The sequence below is a fragment of the Ictidomys tridecemlineatus genome, chromosome 9, assembly GCF_052094955.1.
Source record: "Ictidomys tridecemlineatus isolate mIctTri1 chromosome 9, mIctTri1.hap1, whole genome shotgun sequence".
Taxonomy (NCBI): Eukaryota; Metazoa; Chordata; class Mammalia; order Rodentia; family Sciuridae; genus Ictidomys; species Ictidomys tridecemlineatus.
Genome location: NC_135485.1, coordinates 132,188,059 through 132,207,253, shown reverse-complemented (window position 1 = coordinate 132,207,253; position 19,195 = coordinate 132,188,059). Strand labels below are relative to the sequence as shown.

General features: G+C 41.6%; 1 protein-coding gene across 3 annotated transcripts in view; it reads right to left on the bottom strand.

Annotated features, from left to right (window-relative positions):
- The window catches only part of Rnf150 (ring finger protein 150), a 311,923-nt gene that overhangs the window by 137,857 nt on the left and 154,871 nt on the right, over positions 1-19,195 (bottom strand). For 2 of the 3 annotated variants that reach the window (XM_078022089.1, XM_005327564.5), the window contains exons 5-6: positions 8,543-8,639; positions 2,524-2,734 (exon numbers count right to left, since the gene is read on the bottom strand). In XM_078022089.1, the coding sequence (XP_077878215.1) occupies positions 2,524-2,734; positions 8,543-8,639 (308 nt within the window). The remainder of the gene's footprint in view (positions 1-2,523; positions 2,735-8,542; positions 8,640-19,195) is intronic. The other variant, XM_078022090.1, reaches the window with a different exon arrangement.

Genomic DNA, 19,195 nt, shown 5'->3' with positions numbered 1-19,195 from the left:
GTTGATTACACTAATGTTGATTAGAACTTGGATCTTTTCATTTATGTAGTGATATATTTGTGTTTGCTCATTTATTGATTAAATACTTGACAAAGACACCAGGCAATTTAAAAATCTGTAGAGAATTTTCCCCTTAAAGAGTCTACAGCCATTTCTTTAATGGTTATGGCCATAAAATTCTGTGAAAGCCCAATAAATAAAATTAATCAGACATATATGGTCTAGGAAAATATTTTGTGAGAAAAATTCCATTTCTGTGCTCAGAAATGGATCTTTCTAGCCACATTGCTATTTGCAATCAATCTTTGAACTAGATGTGATCTGGTTACTCCCAACTCTTCATCTCACTTTTGCCAATACCTTCCTCTGAAATTACCTGGCATTTTTAATATGTGCTGCAAGCCTAGGTTGAACGCTTTGACCTCAAGTTATTTACCAAAAGCCTGCTGTCACCCAAGCGCCCTGACTCAAATACTTTGCACAAAGTAGTTTGGGGATTGTGAATTACATGGACACAGTCTATTTCATTTTTTAATGTATTTTACCCACAGTGTATTCACATCTATTTCACTTTAAATGTCATTTAACCCACATTAAATTAAAATGCTTTTTCATTTGCCATCTGGGCTTTGCTAAAACACAGGAAGTATGAAGCCACTTTCAAAATAAGGAATCTCACAGAGGACAAACTGTCTCTTGAAAATCAAATAATCATTCTTTGTAAGGATAATGATCCATTTTTTTGGTCTTTTATGGGCTTAAATATATTCTTGCTTTATATATTTTTGAGCTGCTAGAATAATTCTATCAGGCCTTCCAATATTCTTCACTAAGATCATCAGTAGTTATGAATCATGATTGAAGAAGATGTCTGATAAATGGTTTAACGATGAAACCACCTGATCCACTGAAAATTGAACTTACTCTTTGACCTGGGTCAGCCATTTACTCCTCTGGACCATTGTTTTCTTTTGTTAAAAATTTACAACTTTATCCTGGTAAATGTCAAATAATCTTTCAGGTTCTTCATTTTCAGAGATTCCTGATCTATGTTCTCTGCTATGGTAGCCACTGGCTACATGTGATTACCGAGTTAGTCGAAACTAAAATGTCTTGAAATACATTCCAGATTTTAATGATCAAGGATACACACATAAAAAGTAAAATTGTTTTAGAAAAAAAATTTCCAAACATTTAAATTTTGAAGTTAAAACTCTTATTTATCCCAAACAAATAAAACTTACCTGGAAGATATTTCCCACCAAATCCCTCTTTAAGTTACCTTGGGTGAAAGCTTGGTGAAATGCTAACGTTACCATCCTCAAAATGAAAATTCTGTAACATCATCTCAACTCTTATCACCAAAGATGACCAGGAAATGGCCACATATTAAAAGCCACTATTGCTAGGTGGTGGTGTCTTGACTGAGTTTTCATTCTTTATCTTTCAATCTTTCAACAGGATGATTTTTTTTCTTTCTTCATCAGAAAAATGCATATCTTTAGAGTTTAGCATAATTTTTTTTTTAAAAAAGAGGATGATGTAAAAGGAAATACACCAAGATGTTTCAATTTGCTTTTATCTATTTCCAAATTTTCTATAGCGAATAAATTACTTCTATCAAGAAAAATATGCTTTGTTTAAAAATTGTAACATCCACCTGCTCTTTTAATGTTAAACCACAGTTAATTTGCATGCTGATTTTCTTAGAACTCCTAAGCTTTTATCTCTGCTACATTAGACTAAATAGTAGATTCTTTAGATTTTAGTTTTGATCTTTGATGCCCATACAGATATTTGGGCACTGAGACAGAACAGAATCCAGTGACCATCTATGCAGGAGATGAGGCGAAGATATTCAAACATGCAGGGCACCATTTTCAGGACTTTAGGCTATGCTGCAAAAATGCCCATCTCAAGGGGTACTCAAGCTGGACATGGTGACACCCTGGCTGTCCGGGAGGCTGATGAGGAGGATCTCTCGTGTCCAGGTGTTTGGGACCAGCCTGCACCACTTAGAAAGACCAGTCCCTTAAATAAAAATAAAAATAAAATACCTATATATCTGAGTCCTACAGCAATGGGTAAAGTGACCTTCTGCTCATAGTCCAAACTAGCTCATACAGCTACAGGCACACTCATGGAGCTCAAGTATGCACATATGTGCACCTCACGTTCACAAGTGGGCAGGACTGTGTCCTATCCAGTCATCCTGGACACACCATGGGGCTGCTTCTCTCACCTGCTGTCCACCCTCAGAGGCAAGACCTATTCCTTACCTGACTCTGGACTTGGAGAACGTGTGGTGCTGTGGTGTGTGCCGCTGGTGTGAGTGTGGGTGTGCAGGGCCAGGTGTGCTGTCTGCCCTGCTGGCTCTGGAGAGATCTGGACTTCTTAGGGTCCAACAGGCATGGCTGTTGAGACTGGCAATGATATACTCCTTCAGTTTAGACTTTTCTTCTTGGGCATACCTATGAGCCACTTGGGATTGGTAACAGCACCTTTAAGCACAGCAGAACTTACTGTTGGTGGTGAAGATGGCTTCTCCCTCCTGGGGCGTGGGGTCTGCATCCTGGACCACCTGCAGGGCTCCCACAGTCCGGACAGCAGGGTCCAAGGTGACTGAACTTTCGTTCACTGTTGTGTCGCTTGCGCCTGTGATCTGGTTGGTTGGTGGACCCCCCAGAGAGCCCTCGAAGTCAGTGGGTAGGTCGTCCATGCAGTCAGCATTGGGCTGGGGGAGGGAGGGAAAGATCGATTCTTAGAGTGGGCCATCAATTTAGAGATGCTATGTATACACCCTAAATATTTTGACTCAACCAAGTATTAACATTTTTTTGTACTGTTTTCTTAAGCTAATTTTTTTGAAAACAGTCCACATTCGCATTAACATGAGAAGATCTTAACATGAGCATGAAAAGATCTTCCAAAATTCATTTTCAAAGTTTCCTCTTACATGTTGGCCTATAAAGTTTTAATTCCAGGAATATCAAGATCTCTACTTTTAAAGAATTAGTTATGGAGAATACATATATTTATTTATGGTGATAGAAGAGCCTTTAGACAATGTGCACATCCCACCTAGAAAAGATAATTATCCCCAAAGATTCCTTCACTGTTTACAAATATGCTAATACTCAAGTGTGAATGGGGCAGAATTTGACTCATTTTGAATTGTTCCTTAAAGATATATATGTACACACAAATACAAGCAAAAATCAACTATAGAAAAATATCCTAAACTTCACATGGAACTGAACATACATGATTAGTCAAATCCTTTAAATTAAATCTTAGAATCAAAAAGCCAGGGTGAGACCATCTTATTCCATCACCCTTTCATTACAGTATTTCTCCTCCTTAAAAACATTGCCTTCTCCCTTTGAATAGCAAAAGTTGCTCTCTGCCTTGGTAGGCAGGTAATGTTAGGTACCATCATTGGGCATCTCTGTTATTGGGCAAAATCTTACTCTTTTCAAGTCTCACTCTGATCTTAGTTCTGCTTTTTGAAGCAATAAAGAATATATTTCCCTCTTCCACAAAAAGTTTTTAAAATTACTTTCAGTTGTTGTGTCTTTACCGGAACTTATGAAAATCATTTTTTTCAAAGGTGGTGGTGAAAAGATAGGGTCTTCAGTAATATTAGAATAGCTTTGGTCTGAACTTCACCTTTGTCTTCAAGGATGACGATGACATGTCTTTCCACTCCCAGTGTTTATAGAATGTGAAAAGAATTTGGGGTTGACACTGAATTAGCTTCACAACGATAACACTGTATTCAAAGAGCCTTAAAAGGCAAAACCTACAACTCGTGGACTCATGGGGACCCCAGAGCAGATCCAAGTGCTGGACCCTTGCCCAAGCTTCCCCTCCATGGCTGTGTAAGGATGTGCCTTCAGGGACACCCCCGTGTTTCCAGTGATCAGCTGGAAGTCTCCATCACCCCACAAACTCCTCACAGTTACCTTATTCCTTTCTTCTATTCTTCCTTTTTCTTTCTCTATATCTATTGGAAGTGAGTCATTCATTAAAACTCAATTTGTCAAAAATCAACTTACAGAATGACCATCAAATTTACTGTATTTACTGGCTTTGAAGTTGGACACCAGCAGGTGTGTTTATGAACATGCCTCCCCATCCCCAATCATCTCCTTCGGGTCTCTTCAGTTCCCTTCAGCCTCATTCTCTCATCATGACATTTTTTTGTTTTCCCAAAGGAAACACAGGTAGGATTCTTCTCTTCTCCCAGGGAGTGGATCAGCAGCTCCTTAGCTTGCCGAAACAGATGCTCTGCAGCCGGATCCCACCTCCTCTTCCACCTCACCCTTAGCCTTTGGCCGGGGAGCACCATACATCTCCTGTCTCAGGGCTTCAGTTTACACTGTCCCTCTGCTCAGGATGACATGTGCCACAGTCACCCTCCCATTCCCATCCCAGGTCTCACATGATGTCTGGCAAATTCCTAACCACACTTTAAGTCTCAGGCCAATGCCACCTTCCCAGGGAGTTGTCCTGACTGATCCTGGAGCACTTCCTTGACACTCTTCCCACTATGGATGGTCATTGGCTAGCGTGTCTGCCTTCTGCTAGTCCACAAGCAGGGTAAAGAGAAGCAGCCATGGAATATTGATCTTGCATTTCAAGCTTCCACATAGTAATGCTGATAATTATCAGGTGCTCAATAAAGGTCGATTTGAACATTTTATTTCAATCTCAGATTTCTGCTCTGAAAACTTGGGCACATTAGTATTTGCCCAAGATTAATCAAGGGACAATTTGAGAAAATACTCTGAGAACTGTAAAGTTGTATGCGAAAGAAAAGGTATGCTATTTAAAGATGTTCATTAAACAGAAGTAACTGTGTGTGGGGTCCTGGGGCGGAAAGGATTTCATAAGGGGGACAGTCATTCAGCCATGAAGTGCTGAAAGCAATCCCATGTAACAGCAACTGACATGCTTTTAGAAATACTGATTCTGGTTGTTGATACTGTTCTTTCATTTCATTCATTTCTTAATTTCCATGCCATGCATTTCTTTGCTTTTATTTTGTAGGCCAGTAAGAGAGGTGCTAGATCCTCAACAGAGGAGACAGAAGAAGAGAAAAAGCCGATTAGTTGAGTGAGACTCAGTGGTGGCAGGCATGCATAATCTGGCTTGGACATAACATTTAATAGACCATCTTTCCAGAGCCTGCCAGCTTTAATCCACTTTCCATGGTTCATCACACAGAATAATGTGTTGAAAAGAAACCAAATTTGTACCCTTCTAAGAAAAGTCTCAATCAGAATGTTTCCAAGAGAAGTCCAATGCTATCTGCAATTGAACACTGTTTAGGCGTTGAAATTCAGGTCAGCACCGGGAAAACTCCTCGAAGACTTAACTGCTGACAAGCCTGGTGTGTAAACTTGTGGTCACAGAGGATGTTCTGCTCAGTGGTAGTTATCACACTATTCACATCAGGATCACAGAGATAAGAGTGTGTATGCTGGCATATAAAAGACCCTTCCCAGTTCTATGGGACCTTAGAACTGTTTTCCTATAAAGACAGACCTGCTCCTCACTGGGCTGCAAGGAGAACTAAGCACTCTAAGGTAGACAAAAGGGTGACAATCCTTCTGATAGTAAGGAACTTCTGCCCAGGTGTGGTGGGCACACCTGAAATTCCAGTGACCCTGGAGGCTGAGGCAGGAGGATGGCAAGTTTGAGGGTAGCCTGGGCAATTTAGCAAGACCTTATCTCAAAATAAAAAATAAAAAGGGCTGGGGATGTAGCTCAGTGGTAAATCACCCCTGGGGGCAATCCCTGGTACCAAACAAACAAAAAAACCCACACAAACTTTCTCCTGTTTTCAGTTCATTCTTACATTTCTTTTGGCAAAATATGATGGGAAAAGGCACTCATCGAGATGGGACGTTCAGATCACTGAGGTGTGCTCTCATTCTGTGGTCCAACGTAGAGAATTCTACGATGAAAATTAAATGTCCCAGCTCTTGGTATTCAACTTATATTTATTTGCCTTATAGCATAGGCAGCCGAATGAACACTCAAGACCAATAAAAATGAAAACCACAAACAAAAATAAGATTCCATATGGATCTGGACAATCTTATGAATCAGAATTACAACCAAGTTGTTTGTGAGTTGACACCGTTTCAAGGGGAAACAGGATGTAAGTCACAAATACAGGTCATGCACTGCCAGCCCGCAATCCTCTGGAGGGTTACAGTTCTGCACATTTATTGAGCTCTTAGCATATATTAGGGATACAGCAATGGATTAACAGATGTCAATTATCAGAGTGTGACAGGCTCTATCCAATCTTCCTTACAGAAGAAATGGTGTATGAAGATACAGTAAAATTGTAAGACAGTGTCTATAAGTTGCATAAAAACGGTTTTAGATAGCACAGGAAGCATTTTCTAATTAAGGCTGTGCGCATATCCAATGATATGGGAAGCTATTAGAATGAACAGAAATCATATCATTGGTATATTTTAGGCATACTATTCCCCAAGGGTAGGGCAGAATGAAATGAAGCCCCAAATTCCTGCTGGATTCTGACTTTATCATTCTCTTGGACAAAAACGGAAGAGCCCCGGAGACAGGGAGGCTAACCATATGTCTTGGTGCTTCGTCAGAGTTGCACACACCATGGGCCTTCTTCATGGAGATGTTCTGTTCTGTGGGGCAGGCTCGGATGTGTGTCATGCTCTTGTTTGGGTGGCCTTTAAAATTCCTTGGCAAAATCCAGAAGATGCTACCGATGTTTCTTTTTCTGGGAATCGAGTACGCTAAGCAAAATCCTATCCAGACAAGTGTCCAGGCCTCAAACCATGGCCAGAATATGCTCAATCGCTAAAAATTAAAATGTTATTACATTTGGAAATGAGCCCAAAGGCCACTTAATAATTCTGCTTGAGCAACAGTAAGAGTGATAATTCATAACTTCTTTACAAGTACCTTCTGGAGAAACTGTACCCATGTGGGAGTTATATTTGAAGCCAAATATTATTTAGTACAGAATTTAACTCAGAGGATTGTCACAAGGAGTGGCAGGACAAACACTTGCAATCTTGAAAAATATCCTCAACAATAGGAACCAGATGAAAGGATGCAACTGTGTCCTTTAATTGTGAGGATTCTGAAGACTTCAGACATCAAGGACACACAGGCACATGCAAGCACACACATATGCACGTCCCCCTTCCATCAAACAACTGGTCACAGCTAGAGATGCCAAACTGTGAAAACTGCCAAAACTGGGTTTGATTTTTTTTTTTTTAAGTCATCAGTTTTTGGTAGCGATGTTGAGTTTTCACTAACATTTCACATTCTCTGTAATTGATTTTCACCTTGAATGCACTACGCATTAGCAACTCTGATCTGAAAATTTAATGCATTGCCTTTGAAATCGAGCTCAAAGCTCCAGCCACGTGAGTTGATTTGTGTTTTGTGTATTGATCGTGGAAACCAGCACACAGCTGGCACGGGGCAGCTGATGCAGGGTGAGAAACCCAGCCAGTGCATGTCCCCAGAATGCATGGGGGGGGTGTCTTCTCTAACAGTCACTCTGAAGTTCCTAATTAGCCCTTTGGCATTAAGAAAGACTTTGATATGTGATCTGATGCCTTGCTTTTTCAGTGGCACCTTGCGACTGTGAACATTCTCTTTGTTCTCTGCCATTACTAGTGAGAAGTGACAAACAGGCAGGTTGCAGCAAATACAGCGGGATGCGGGAGGCTGGCTCCGTGTATTTGTGCGGCTTCTTTTAGACAGTGCCTTATGTTTTTGCACATCTCTGAGACTGGCTCATTTCCTACCCTCTTCTGCTTAGAGGGGATAACACACAGCAGCTGGTGCCTCACCAGCCACCACTTGTGGGGTTCACTTGATACCGTCCCAGGAAAGTCTTTCCCTGGAGCATCAAGCCAGCTGGCGGGTTCTCCTTGCATTGGAGAGAGCTTTTGAAAACACGTGACTGAGGGAAGCAGCTTAATAATAGTGCAAAACTTAAGGGTCTCTGGCTCTGCTTTCCTGTTTGCCCAAGCTCTCTGCAGAGATCTGGGTTAACAGAGGTCTGGAGCCTGGTTCTCAGCCGCTGTCCTGCCCTCCCTTAGCTGGAAGGGACTTGTTGCCTCCCAAAAGTAGGTGACCATGGGGCAACACCTGAAAGTGTGGCATGCAGATCTCTTCGATGGCTAGGCTCGGGTGATGACCACAGAGGTGGTCAATGTGCAGTGGCCCAGCGTACCTCTGCTGGTGAACCAGCTGCCCTCCAGAAAGACGCCTGTGAGCTGCACCCGTGGCATCTTGACTCATGGATAAATTCAGTGCATGTGGTGGAATGGGTGATGTCCTCAGACTGAGAAAAAGTGACAGGAGAAATGTTCTCAAACATGGAGTTCTCTTGGGGCCTCACTGGATGAGATCATTGCTATGTGACTGAGAGGACATAGAAAATCCAGGTAAGAATCGTTCTCACTGCTCTGGGGGTCAAGCAGAAAGACAGACATGACGATGGTGTAGGCTGTGCTGTGCTTACCGGGATCCCTAGGGCTTTAAGAATGTTCATCTTGCACATGGGGCAGGTGCGATGGTCTAGAAGCCAGGGGTCAACACAGGACTTGTGGAAAAGATGCCTGCAATGAGAACCATACATCTTAGAGCGGTGGTGGTGGCAGAGACTACCTGTTCCACTATAGACCAGCAGCCTGCCCAAGGTCCCTCAATTGCTGGATGGGTAGCAGGTCCAAGACTCGAAACTTGGTCACCTAGTTCCTGGGCCACTGGGTTTCCCACTATACCCTGGTCCAAAATCTGTTTGGATCCCGGGATTGACCTATCTGATTTACAATGGACTTTTCCATGCTTCAGACAGTATAGAGAATGTAGAAACTGAGGGATTTTTCTCTTCCTCAATACGAGGAACGTTTAATGGTAAGAACACAAGTGGCGAAACCCGAAGAGACCCTGCAGGATGACGCGGTAGAGGCTAATTTTTTTTTTTTTAAAAATCCAAATTCCATTTCCCACAGTCAGAAGACAACTGCAAAGTAAAGGCTGACTTTCATGAATATTTGGGTCAAACATAAAGGGCGTAAGAGCTCCTGGGAGCATTTAATAACACAAATAACTTCCTCGTTGTCACGGCTGCTGTCAGGTCAGGAGACACCGTGGTTCCTCTGGGGGTGCCTGTGGCTGGCTGCACCTTGGTGTGCTCCACCAGGTGGCCAATCTCATGTGCCAGTTGGGGCCTTCATATGATGGCAGAATTGGGCATGAGGAGGGTTTCCTAACAGAACTTTCTCTCAACAACTCACAAAATCCCACACAGAGATATCAGGAGCTTCTAGCTCACAAGACTCCAGACCATGCATAAAAGCAGTCAGAATTTCCTGCCTGAAGCAAGGAGAGAGAACATGGCCAGTTTTCAGTAGGAGAGCTTTCTAGGACATTCCATCCGGGCCTGCATCTGTCTGCTGCATAGAGCTCTATTCTTGAATCCTTCCATTCTGTTCTCTCATTTTCGTCTTCTTCTGTTCTAACAGTTCTGAAAAAAAGCCTCATTTGTTTTGTATTAAGGGGCTTTGGGCTCAAATGCTTAAAAAGTACCCCCATATTAGAGAAGAGTCTTGGAAATGCCAGGATTTAGATAGAAATCCATAAGAACTCAAGTTCTGAGGACAGGATGAGGGGTACACAGGGTGGGATCAGACTGGGAACCAGAAAAGCAGAGGAGCCACAGGCTGTGCTGTGGTATTTCCAGGTCATTGTCCAGAATGCCCTGCAGATCAACTGCTTGGAAAGCATAGATCTCATTCATTCCTTCCTTTATCCATTTGTTTATTTAACAGGTAGTATATGCCAAGAACTGGGCTCAGTACCATGAATCAGCACAACAGTGACTTCGGGCCTTTCCTCAGAACAACGGGAAAGGCAGATACGAATAAAATAGGATTTGAATAGACTGCTTGGTGAAAATGATACCACTTTCGAAGGTCAGAAGGTTTGGAGGTGGGGCTTAAATTGTGAGATTTGCCTAAGTTCAGAGAACGTTGACTTGAGGAAGTGACACAGCCCCGAGCTGGGCACTGGAAGGCAGCCAGGCCACTGTGTGTCGGGGTGGGTGGGTGGGTAGGGGAACAGGGCCACCAGGAGAAGGGTGACTGGTACCTGGGGATGAAACCACTCCCTGCACCCCAGGAAGCAAGGCTGAGCTCCCTGGGTTAAGGTTCCATGATTACTCAGGAAACAAGGGCCTGACTCTTGGGGAAAAGGTCAGACATCCTGGTCCCATTTGACTGTTCCTGGGAGGCAGATGACTCATCTGTTTTCTGCATGAGCGCAGGAATAAGGATGGTGACAGCACCAACCCTTAGGGCTTTAACATTTTGGCCTGCATTTATTCTCGAAGGTCCCTGGTGATTTCTGCACATCAGCTTTCTCTCCTCTGTGATGGCTGGTATTCCTGTGCCAACTCTCAGTGCTATTGTACCCAGCTGTTCAGTCAATACTAGCCCAGGTGTTGCTGTGAAGGTGCTTTGCAGATATGGATAGTATCTACAGCTGGTTGACTTTAAGGAAAGGAGATGATCCTCAGCAATCTGGGTGGGCCTTATCCAATCATTTGGAAGGTTTTCAGAGCAAAGCAAAGTTTTCCCTGAAAAGAAATCCTGCGAGACTGTAGCATCTGCTCCTGGCCCAAGAGTTTGCAGCCCTAGGCCTGCTCTGCAGACTTCAGACCTAACAGCCCCTTTCCTCATGCAAGTCAATTTCTGGAAACACCTCTGTATAGATTGGGCGCTTTCTCTCTCTCTCCCACTGTTCAATTTTCCTGGAGAATTCTGAGACATCCTCCAATTAGTATACAAGGTCAACAAGAGCAAAATCCACATTTGTTGGATTCCCTCTTGTATCCTGGCATCTCCATTAGTTTCTGGTATGCAGCTGATGCTCAGGGCACATTTGCCATGTGAGTGGATATTTACTTATCCAAGGACCCGCCCTCTCCCAGCCTCTGCTCACTCATCAGCTTTCATCCATGCACTCTCTTCCTGTCTTTGCCCATTCATGGCTTCTCTGCTCTCCTCTGTGGCTCCCTCATTCACCATTCCTTCATCTTTCTCCCTGTATTACTGCAGGAGCATCTTAGCTGCTCTCTGAGCTGCCAGGACTTTCCTGTTCTCTTCATCCCACTCGTTGTTGCCAGATTTATCTTCCTAAAATAGAGCCCCAGCTATGTCACCCTCTTGTTCCGTTCTGTTCTGTGCCAGGAGCTGGGTACAGGGATGAATAAGACAAGGCCTCTCCCTCCCTACAAGGCACAGCCCTCCAGCCTTGTCAACTAAAATGAAAAGACCAAGGAAAGTTTACAATCCCGGGTTCACTGTTATTTGTTATTTTCAGTCTTGGGCAATTCACCTTAGCTCTCTAAGACTCAGTATCTCATGATGAAATTTCATCTTGCAGGTTTCGAGTTTGCAAGTGAATGACTGTGGTGGTGCTGGTGATGGTTGGGGGTGGGCAGAAAACACTGCCCACAAAGCTTAAACACAATTCTTGGTACTCCTTCATATTCAGCCATCATTCATCTCATTAATAGCACTGTACTGCACCTTAATTTCAGAAATTATGATTACTATGATTTCCATACTTCAGTAGAACCATTTTAACACAGAAAGCAAATAACTACAATTTAAAAAATTATGAACTAAGAGAAAAAAAAGAAAAAGACATAGAGGGCGGTCATGGTATGATGAACAAATACTTATTAATTTCTAGCACCATATTTCTTGTGCCAGTCACCAAATATGTAAACTATATCTTCATAATTAGGGTTGCAAAATAGTTTTCCCCTTCTAAATGGAAAGAAAAGTCACTAAAGGAATAGAGAAAGAATCTAGTTAAGTGAAACAGGTCGACAGTTCGGGAAACACCTCTAAGGTGCAATCTGAACCCATCTTATTTGTTCAGTTCACAGCAGAGCCCTGACCCTTCCCACATTTTAACAAGTGCTGCCTAGAAAGGACATAAAGGGGAACAGGAAGGACACATAGAGGAGCAATAGGTCATGACAGTCTGTCTCTTAACAATCCTAACAAATTGGAAATATAACAGAAGGTTATGTAGGAGGAAGACTCAAACTTTTTCCTCCTGGTCATCACAGGGAGGCAAAGACTGTGGAACGAGTTCAACACAGCTGGGCACAGTGACACATCCTGTAACCCAGCAGCTTGGAAGGCTGAGGCAGGAGGATTGCAAATTCAAGGCCAGCCTCGGTGACTTAGCGAGAGCCTCAGCAACTGTCTCAAAAAATAAATAAAAAGGGTTGGGAATAGGACTCTGTGGTAAAGTGCCTCTGGGTTCAATCCCCAATCCCCCCATACTCCCCCAAAAGGAAAAGAAACAAGAAAGAGTTCAACACCTACAAGTGCAAGTGAGGATGCTCATGGTTACAGGATGATGCTGAGATGATTCCAAATAACAAGTTCCTACATTTTTAGCAATATGACGAACCAAGCTAAACTCATCTCCACATCTATTGATTCTGGTTTTCTGTTGTTCTTTCACCTAGTTGTGTGACTCCCTCCCCTATGAAGTGACATTTCTTCTCTGCCCAGAGAAGGAAGGTCTCTGTGTTTGTTCAATCTCATCTACTTTTATTGGTTTCTTCGACCCTGCCACCCTGAAGCTGAGATTAGGATTCCGTGGGTGTTGGTACCAACGCAAGCTGTTTCATTCTCCTTAATGAAAGCTTATTAAAGAATGTGAGTCACTCAGGTACCTGAGAATCCCATACTGCCAGGCAACATCGACTATTTAAAACAGATACCCAGAGCGTTGATGGGTAGCTGAGATGTTCCTTCAGAGCCTCTGTGTCTTATATGCAAAGTTGTCAATGAAATCAGGGTGAGTTTTAAATGGAAAAACCCCACCGACAGTGTCTGCCACCTACTGTGTCCCTATCATGTACCAGGCATGGGACACACAGAACTGATTCACAACTAGCCTTTGAGCTGAAAATTATTAGACTAGTTTTATGGAGGAGGAAGTTCAAGTTCATTAAAGAAAGTTACCTCAAGAGTTGGTAAGCTGTAGGAGAGAGGACTCAAACCCAGTCCTAACTTGTTATAAAGTCAGTGCTTTTACCAATTCTGTATTCCTTGAGTCTTCCTGCTATGACTTATGGGTAAGAGGGTAGATGAAAGTATTCATACTTTTATTTATTTTTTTTTTTACAATGAACTTCTGTCCTCCAGCTTCAAGTGCTTGACCTCTCTGAGCTTTAGTTTCCTCATTTATAAGATGAAGATAATAATAGCATCCATCTGAGGCCCTCAATACTGTTCTTCCAATATGCCAGCTCTCCCTCTTTTAGGTACCCGGAAAGACCACAGGTTCTCCTAGTGGCAGCTGTAGTCATGTAAGTAATTCTATCCAATAAGCTACAAAGAAAATAATCAATTTTACTTTGGGATGTGGCACTTAATGATTGCTCTATCAATTAGCAATTGCTCTGTCAGTTAGCATTATAACTTGCAGATTATAATGAAAGTTATGAGTGACTGCATCATCAGTCCAGCTGTGGTGAGCAGACTCTCCACTGATACATGACAGATATGGAGCACAGGAAGTCTCTGTCATGTTAAGCCATGGGCAGATTTTGTTACTGCAGTGAAACCTTGCCTATCCTGACTAATAAAATACCTACTAGGGTGGATGTAAGGATTAAGTATTTGTTTGGTAAGGGTTCCAAGGATTAGAGTGATGTTAGTTATTTTGAGTCATGTAGGTGCAACACACAAAGTAACAGGTCATTAATAGATGCAAGTGAAACCACCTTGGGATTCAGGGAAAGGAGCTGTTACTTTATGAGGAAATTAAGAAGTTGTGTGATGTCATATGGCTTTTTACATAGTGCAAAGGATGGAAAGAACTTGGAAGTGGGAGTGATAGGAGGAGAACATGCCAGGGAGAAGAAATTTCAGGAGTCAAGGTCAAGAAGCAACATCATGGCAGGTGTGGGAAACTCAAATTGGCTGAAAGGCATAAAGCAGAAAATAAATTTGGAAAATAGGTGTCCACATTAGCCTTCTGAGATGGACCAAGCAGGGAGGAGGTGTGAGCCATGAGCAGAATGATGATGGGCCTCGTTCCCTGTGAAGATGGGCTAACTACCACCACATTACTTCCTTCTGTCTCATTTCACCTTTCCATGTCTCCTCTAGGGAAAGCCCTGTAACGAGGAGGCTGAAGTCACCACTTGGTACTTGGTATAGATCAGGACAGGTGAGCGGGCACCTGCCCTCCTACCATCAACGCCATCCCTGGCCCAGTGCTTACCATGGGCATAAATGCTGTTATTGGTCTTGGGCTTGATAGGAAATGGTTGGGCCAATTATGTTCTCCTGATTCTCCTGTTTAGGTTTATGCTGACTCATTTAAAAGAAAAAATAGGGGACAAGAGAGCAGGTACCCAGAACCACTACTAACCATATTCTGGACTAAACATAATGACTTTGTTTTGGCAAGCTAATCTGATGGCAATCTCATGTGATGGAGTGGCAGGATAGGGGGCAGAGATAGAGAAGGCAATAAATAAATTCCTGTGCACCTCCCAACCACTGTTCTTCTATGAAAAAAGGCTGCTCTGTTTCAGGCCCATGATAATCAGCTTGGAAAGTGAAACCGGACCATTTGCAGACAAAATCTTGATTTGGTTTTCTTGGGGCATTTGGACATTTGACTTAGAGTCAGTTGGGGATGTCTAAGAATTTGAGCCAAAACGACAGCCCCAGGGAGATGTGTGTTTAGCAGTGCTGCCACACAGAGCAGGGAGGAGGGAAGGCAAGGTGTCACCTGCACTGTCCCACTGTGAGGACACCTGGCCTGGCTCTGGGCCCTGAGACACCCTCCACCCGCTACCCTCTGCCGAGTTAGGATACTCTCTGGATAAAATCCAGAAGCTATGGTGGTACTTGCCCGACCTACATCACAGGCTGTTGAGATACAGATCAAACATTGTATGTAAATGTGCTTTGTCAGCTGTAGAGTGATTGTCACAGTTAAAAATGTCATAATGACCAACCATTTATTTCACCCAGCTCTCCATGGTATGGGGCTTAAATAGCATGAAAAGAAAACCTGACAAAACTGAAATGGAAGGTATCACAATGTCTTGGCACTAAGCTCGATTTCTGTTTGAACTACAGGGGAGGTTGTCCATATTTTGGGAATGTAAGTTAGGGGGGACTCACTTCACAGGGAGTCTCACTCCTTGGGGTTCTGCAGAGGGAGGCTCTGTACTTAGAACTTGGCCCTGGTCTAATTATATCGCTGGGCTGGGCCAGTGAAGCTGGCTGGCATCATCCTGTGTGTCTACTTGATGGATATGACTGAGGATCAGGACATTTGAAGTCAGAATGCCATATTTAACCAGGACACTGCAGCGCAAGACTTCTTTCCTAAGCCAGCCTTTGCTCTGCTCAAAGACAGCAGAAACAAACAGGTCAGATAACTTGGTCCTCCTGCATCGCCATCTTCTTTCATGTTTCCTTCCTTTAATCCCTGAATTAAATGATAGCTACGTAAGTAGTGCACACAAAAATCTGAAGGAATGGAAGAAAAATGGATAGAAAACACCATCAGCAAACTTTGAACTTCAATGTTATGCCATTTTGACTAAAGTATAAAGTCAACTGTTATTTTCTTTAAAATTCTACGGCTTCTTGGGTCCTTTTGCCCTCCATTACTTTAAATGAAGGTATGATATGCATCGAATGCATAAATTGTAAGCAAGCTTGGGGCTACTTAGGTGTGAGCATATTTATGTACATACCACCATGTGAAGAGGCACACTTCTCCATCAGCCCAGAGACCCTCCTTGATCCTGGATTGTCTGTATCCTCTCCTGCCATGTGGCCACCACTCTGGCTTCTGTCCAGCATAGGCTAATTTTGTTTGTTACTGAATTTCATATAAATAGAATCATAAAAATCATCCCTTTGTTCCTGGCTTCTTTTGCTCAAAATAATGTGAGGGTTTTTTTTGTTTGTTTGTTTCAAATTCACTTGTATCCTGGGACATTGATTGATTGCTCCTTTTTGTGACTGAGTAGTATTCCATGGATTGGATGTAATCCAATTCGTTTGCAGATTTTTTTTTCCTGTAATTACTGGGATATTTTTATTTTCTGATTACTGTGAATAGACATGATATGGCCACTCCTTTTCAATTTTTTCTGTGAACATGTTCATTTATTTTTCTTGAGTAGGTATCCAAGAATGAAACAGTCATGTCACAGAATAGTGTGCATTTAATTTTGCCAGAAACTGTCAAACAAATTTCCAAAGTGGTTGTGCCATTCTAAACTTCCACCACTGGATGGCTTTTTATTTAGCCAAGAATGTGAAACTATGTTCTCAAAAAGGATAAGTTTAAAAAAAAATCTTTTTTTTATAAACAACCACCATTGAGTGAGATATATCAGCATAAATTTTCAGATAAATTTTAAAAAGTCATTAAACCAATAAACTAGATTATTTCTTGATAGGGAATTATTAAAATAAGGAGAGATAAAAACACAAATATAAGAATTCATCAATTTTATAACAAAACTACTTCATTCTGCTAATCAAAATAGATCATTAAAAAAAAAAAGCTGGGTATGGTGGTGCAAGACTTAATCCTAGTGACTCAGGAAGCTGAGGGAGGAGGATTGCAAGTTCAAGGCCAGTATGAGCAACTTAATGAGACTCCGTATCAAAATTTTAAAAGGGGCTGGGATGTAGTTCAGTGGTAGAGTGCATGTCCCCAGTATGAAAACAAACAAAAAAAATTCCAAGCAGCATTTACCCAAAATAAAAACTAAAATGTTAAAACTACTTAATACCTAATCACAGTTTATAAATTCTAGACTATACCATATCCCCCTAATTTTGACATATTCAAAATTAGGAAACATAATCAATGATAATTTACATCAGATATCATGTTATATAAAGATCTTATAATAGAAGTAATATTCCAGAAAAAATTAAAGATATGGGAATTAAAACTATGCTAATATTTGACTATCAGATGACAAGATACTTTAGAAATGTGCAATTTCGTGGCCCTGGAGGAGCACTAATGTAAGCACTGCTCATACTACTAGTGAGCTGTCAATCATTACCATCTTTATCAACAGCAATTGGCTAAACTTCTCCAGATCCTTCAAAATCACTTTTGACCCAGTATAAAAATTCACTTTTAAGGATGCATTCTAGGGTTAAGTTCAGAAACAAAACAAAACTAAGGTCATAGTGATAAAAAAAAAAAAAAACAACTGGTAGCAAATTAAATGCTGAAAAATAAGAGTGTGAAGTTCAATACATTCCCATCATTATTATTACACAATGATGAAATTATCTTAAAGTAATTTTAAAGTCATGGAAAAATGCTTACTTTTTAATGTAAACTGAGATAGTAGAATAAAAATGGTATTAATGACTCTACAATGTTTAAAAATATACACATATGGTGTTAATATATGCTTTATACAAACTAAATTTACCAATAATTATCTTTTTGAATAGAGATTATTATCTTGGTTAACTTCTTTATGCTTTTCTCTGGTTTCAAAAATTTCCACAATTAGGAACGGAACCTTGAAAGCTATTTTTAAAAACATGGCATATATAAACAGACAACTTTAAATAGAATGCCCCCAAACCTAATTTGCATAACATGGGAATGAAAGAGTAAGTTGAAGCTGATGAATACAGCCAATGATAATCATTCTTTTCAAAAAGAAAGAAAGAAAGAAAGAAAGGAACTCGGAAGAAATCTGTTCCTAATCGAGCATACCTAACAGGCATGCTGGGTAAAATCAGGACAGGCACTTTCTGGCTAGAAAGTGCCCTTTGTTTTCCACGTCACCAGTTAGAGGGCGTGTAATCCAAATCCTGATCACATGACAGCATTTTATAAAATTCTTTCACTTACAAAGACCTTGGCATTTCTGTCCACAGAGACATTCAGTTCACTCATCTTAAAATCAGACTGATCTCTAGGTTTAAATCTCTTAAGGGGTGAGTGGCTATTTGTGAGGGTTTCAGTAAAACTTGATTGGGATTCTTTGAATTTTCATATATTAACATGGTGTTCATGGATACATCCTGATCTATACTTGATCGTATTCTGTTGCTGGCCGTGATGGTGTGCTGGGCAGGGTGCACCAAGGAGAGCCCCTCCTCCTCTCAAAAGGGAAGTTCCTAAGTGAATGTCATTCCAACTTTGATTTTGCCTTTGGTTGCCATTAAGGATTCATGACACAACAACCACAAGACTCTCGAGAAACGCAGGGGAGGTTTTGAACTGTCCAGGTGGGCTTGTTTGGAAGTATCCATTGAGGACAAGCAAATTCTCCGAAGGCATTTTTGAAGTGGATACCATGTTCGCAGCCACCCTAGCTCAGTAAATCTCACTAATTTGATTCTAAGGGGGGTACTTCTGGCAGCCGACTGGTCTTTGAGCCTTTGAATGCATGAATGTTCAGAAAGCTTTATTTAGGGCTCCTTCTACTATTCACCCATTACTCTACACTAGATGTCTCCCAAGCTGCTTCTCTGGGAGGGGAAAAGACCACCTGTCCTTGGGGACAGGAGCTAATGGAATAAAGTATTTGAGAGGTCAATTAATAAGTAGATCTGTGTTAAAACCCTTATCAGTCACATCAACTGAGAAAGAGAAGCAGCTGACAGTCTGACAAGTTAGATGATTTATGAGCATCTTGTCAACTGCACACACATGGGATGTGTGTAACAGACCTTGGAAGAAGCCACTGAAACTAGAACACTAAATACAGACAGTGACTTTTCAGCAGCCCTCAAAAAATTCCTTGTCCAAGTCTCCAGACTTTTTAGGTTCAGTCCACCTCAGCCATTGCAATGAATTAGGACTTTCTTCAAAAGTTATTTATTCCCCAATTAACACACACAAGCTTCATTTTTAAAAAAAAATTTGGTACCAGGAATTGAAACCAGAAGCACTTAACCACTGAGCCACATCCCTAGTCCTTAAAAACAAAATTTTACCTAGAGACAGAGTCTCTCTGAGTTGCTTAGCGCCTTCCTAAGTTGCTGAGGCTGGGTTTGAACTTGCGATCCTCCAGCCTCAGCCTTCTAAATTGGTGGGATTACAGACACACACCATG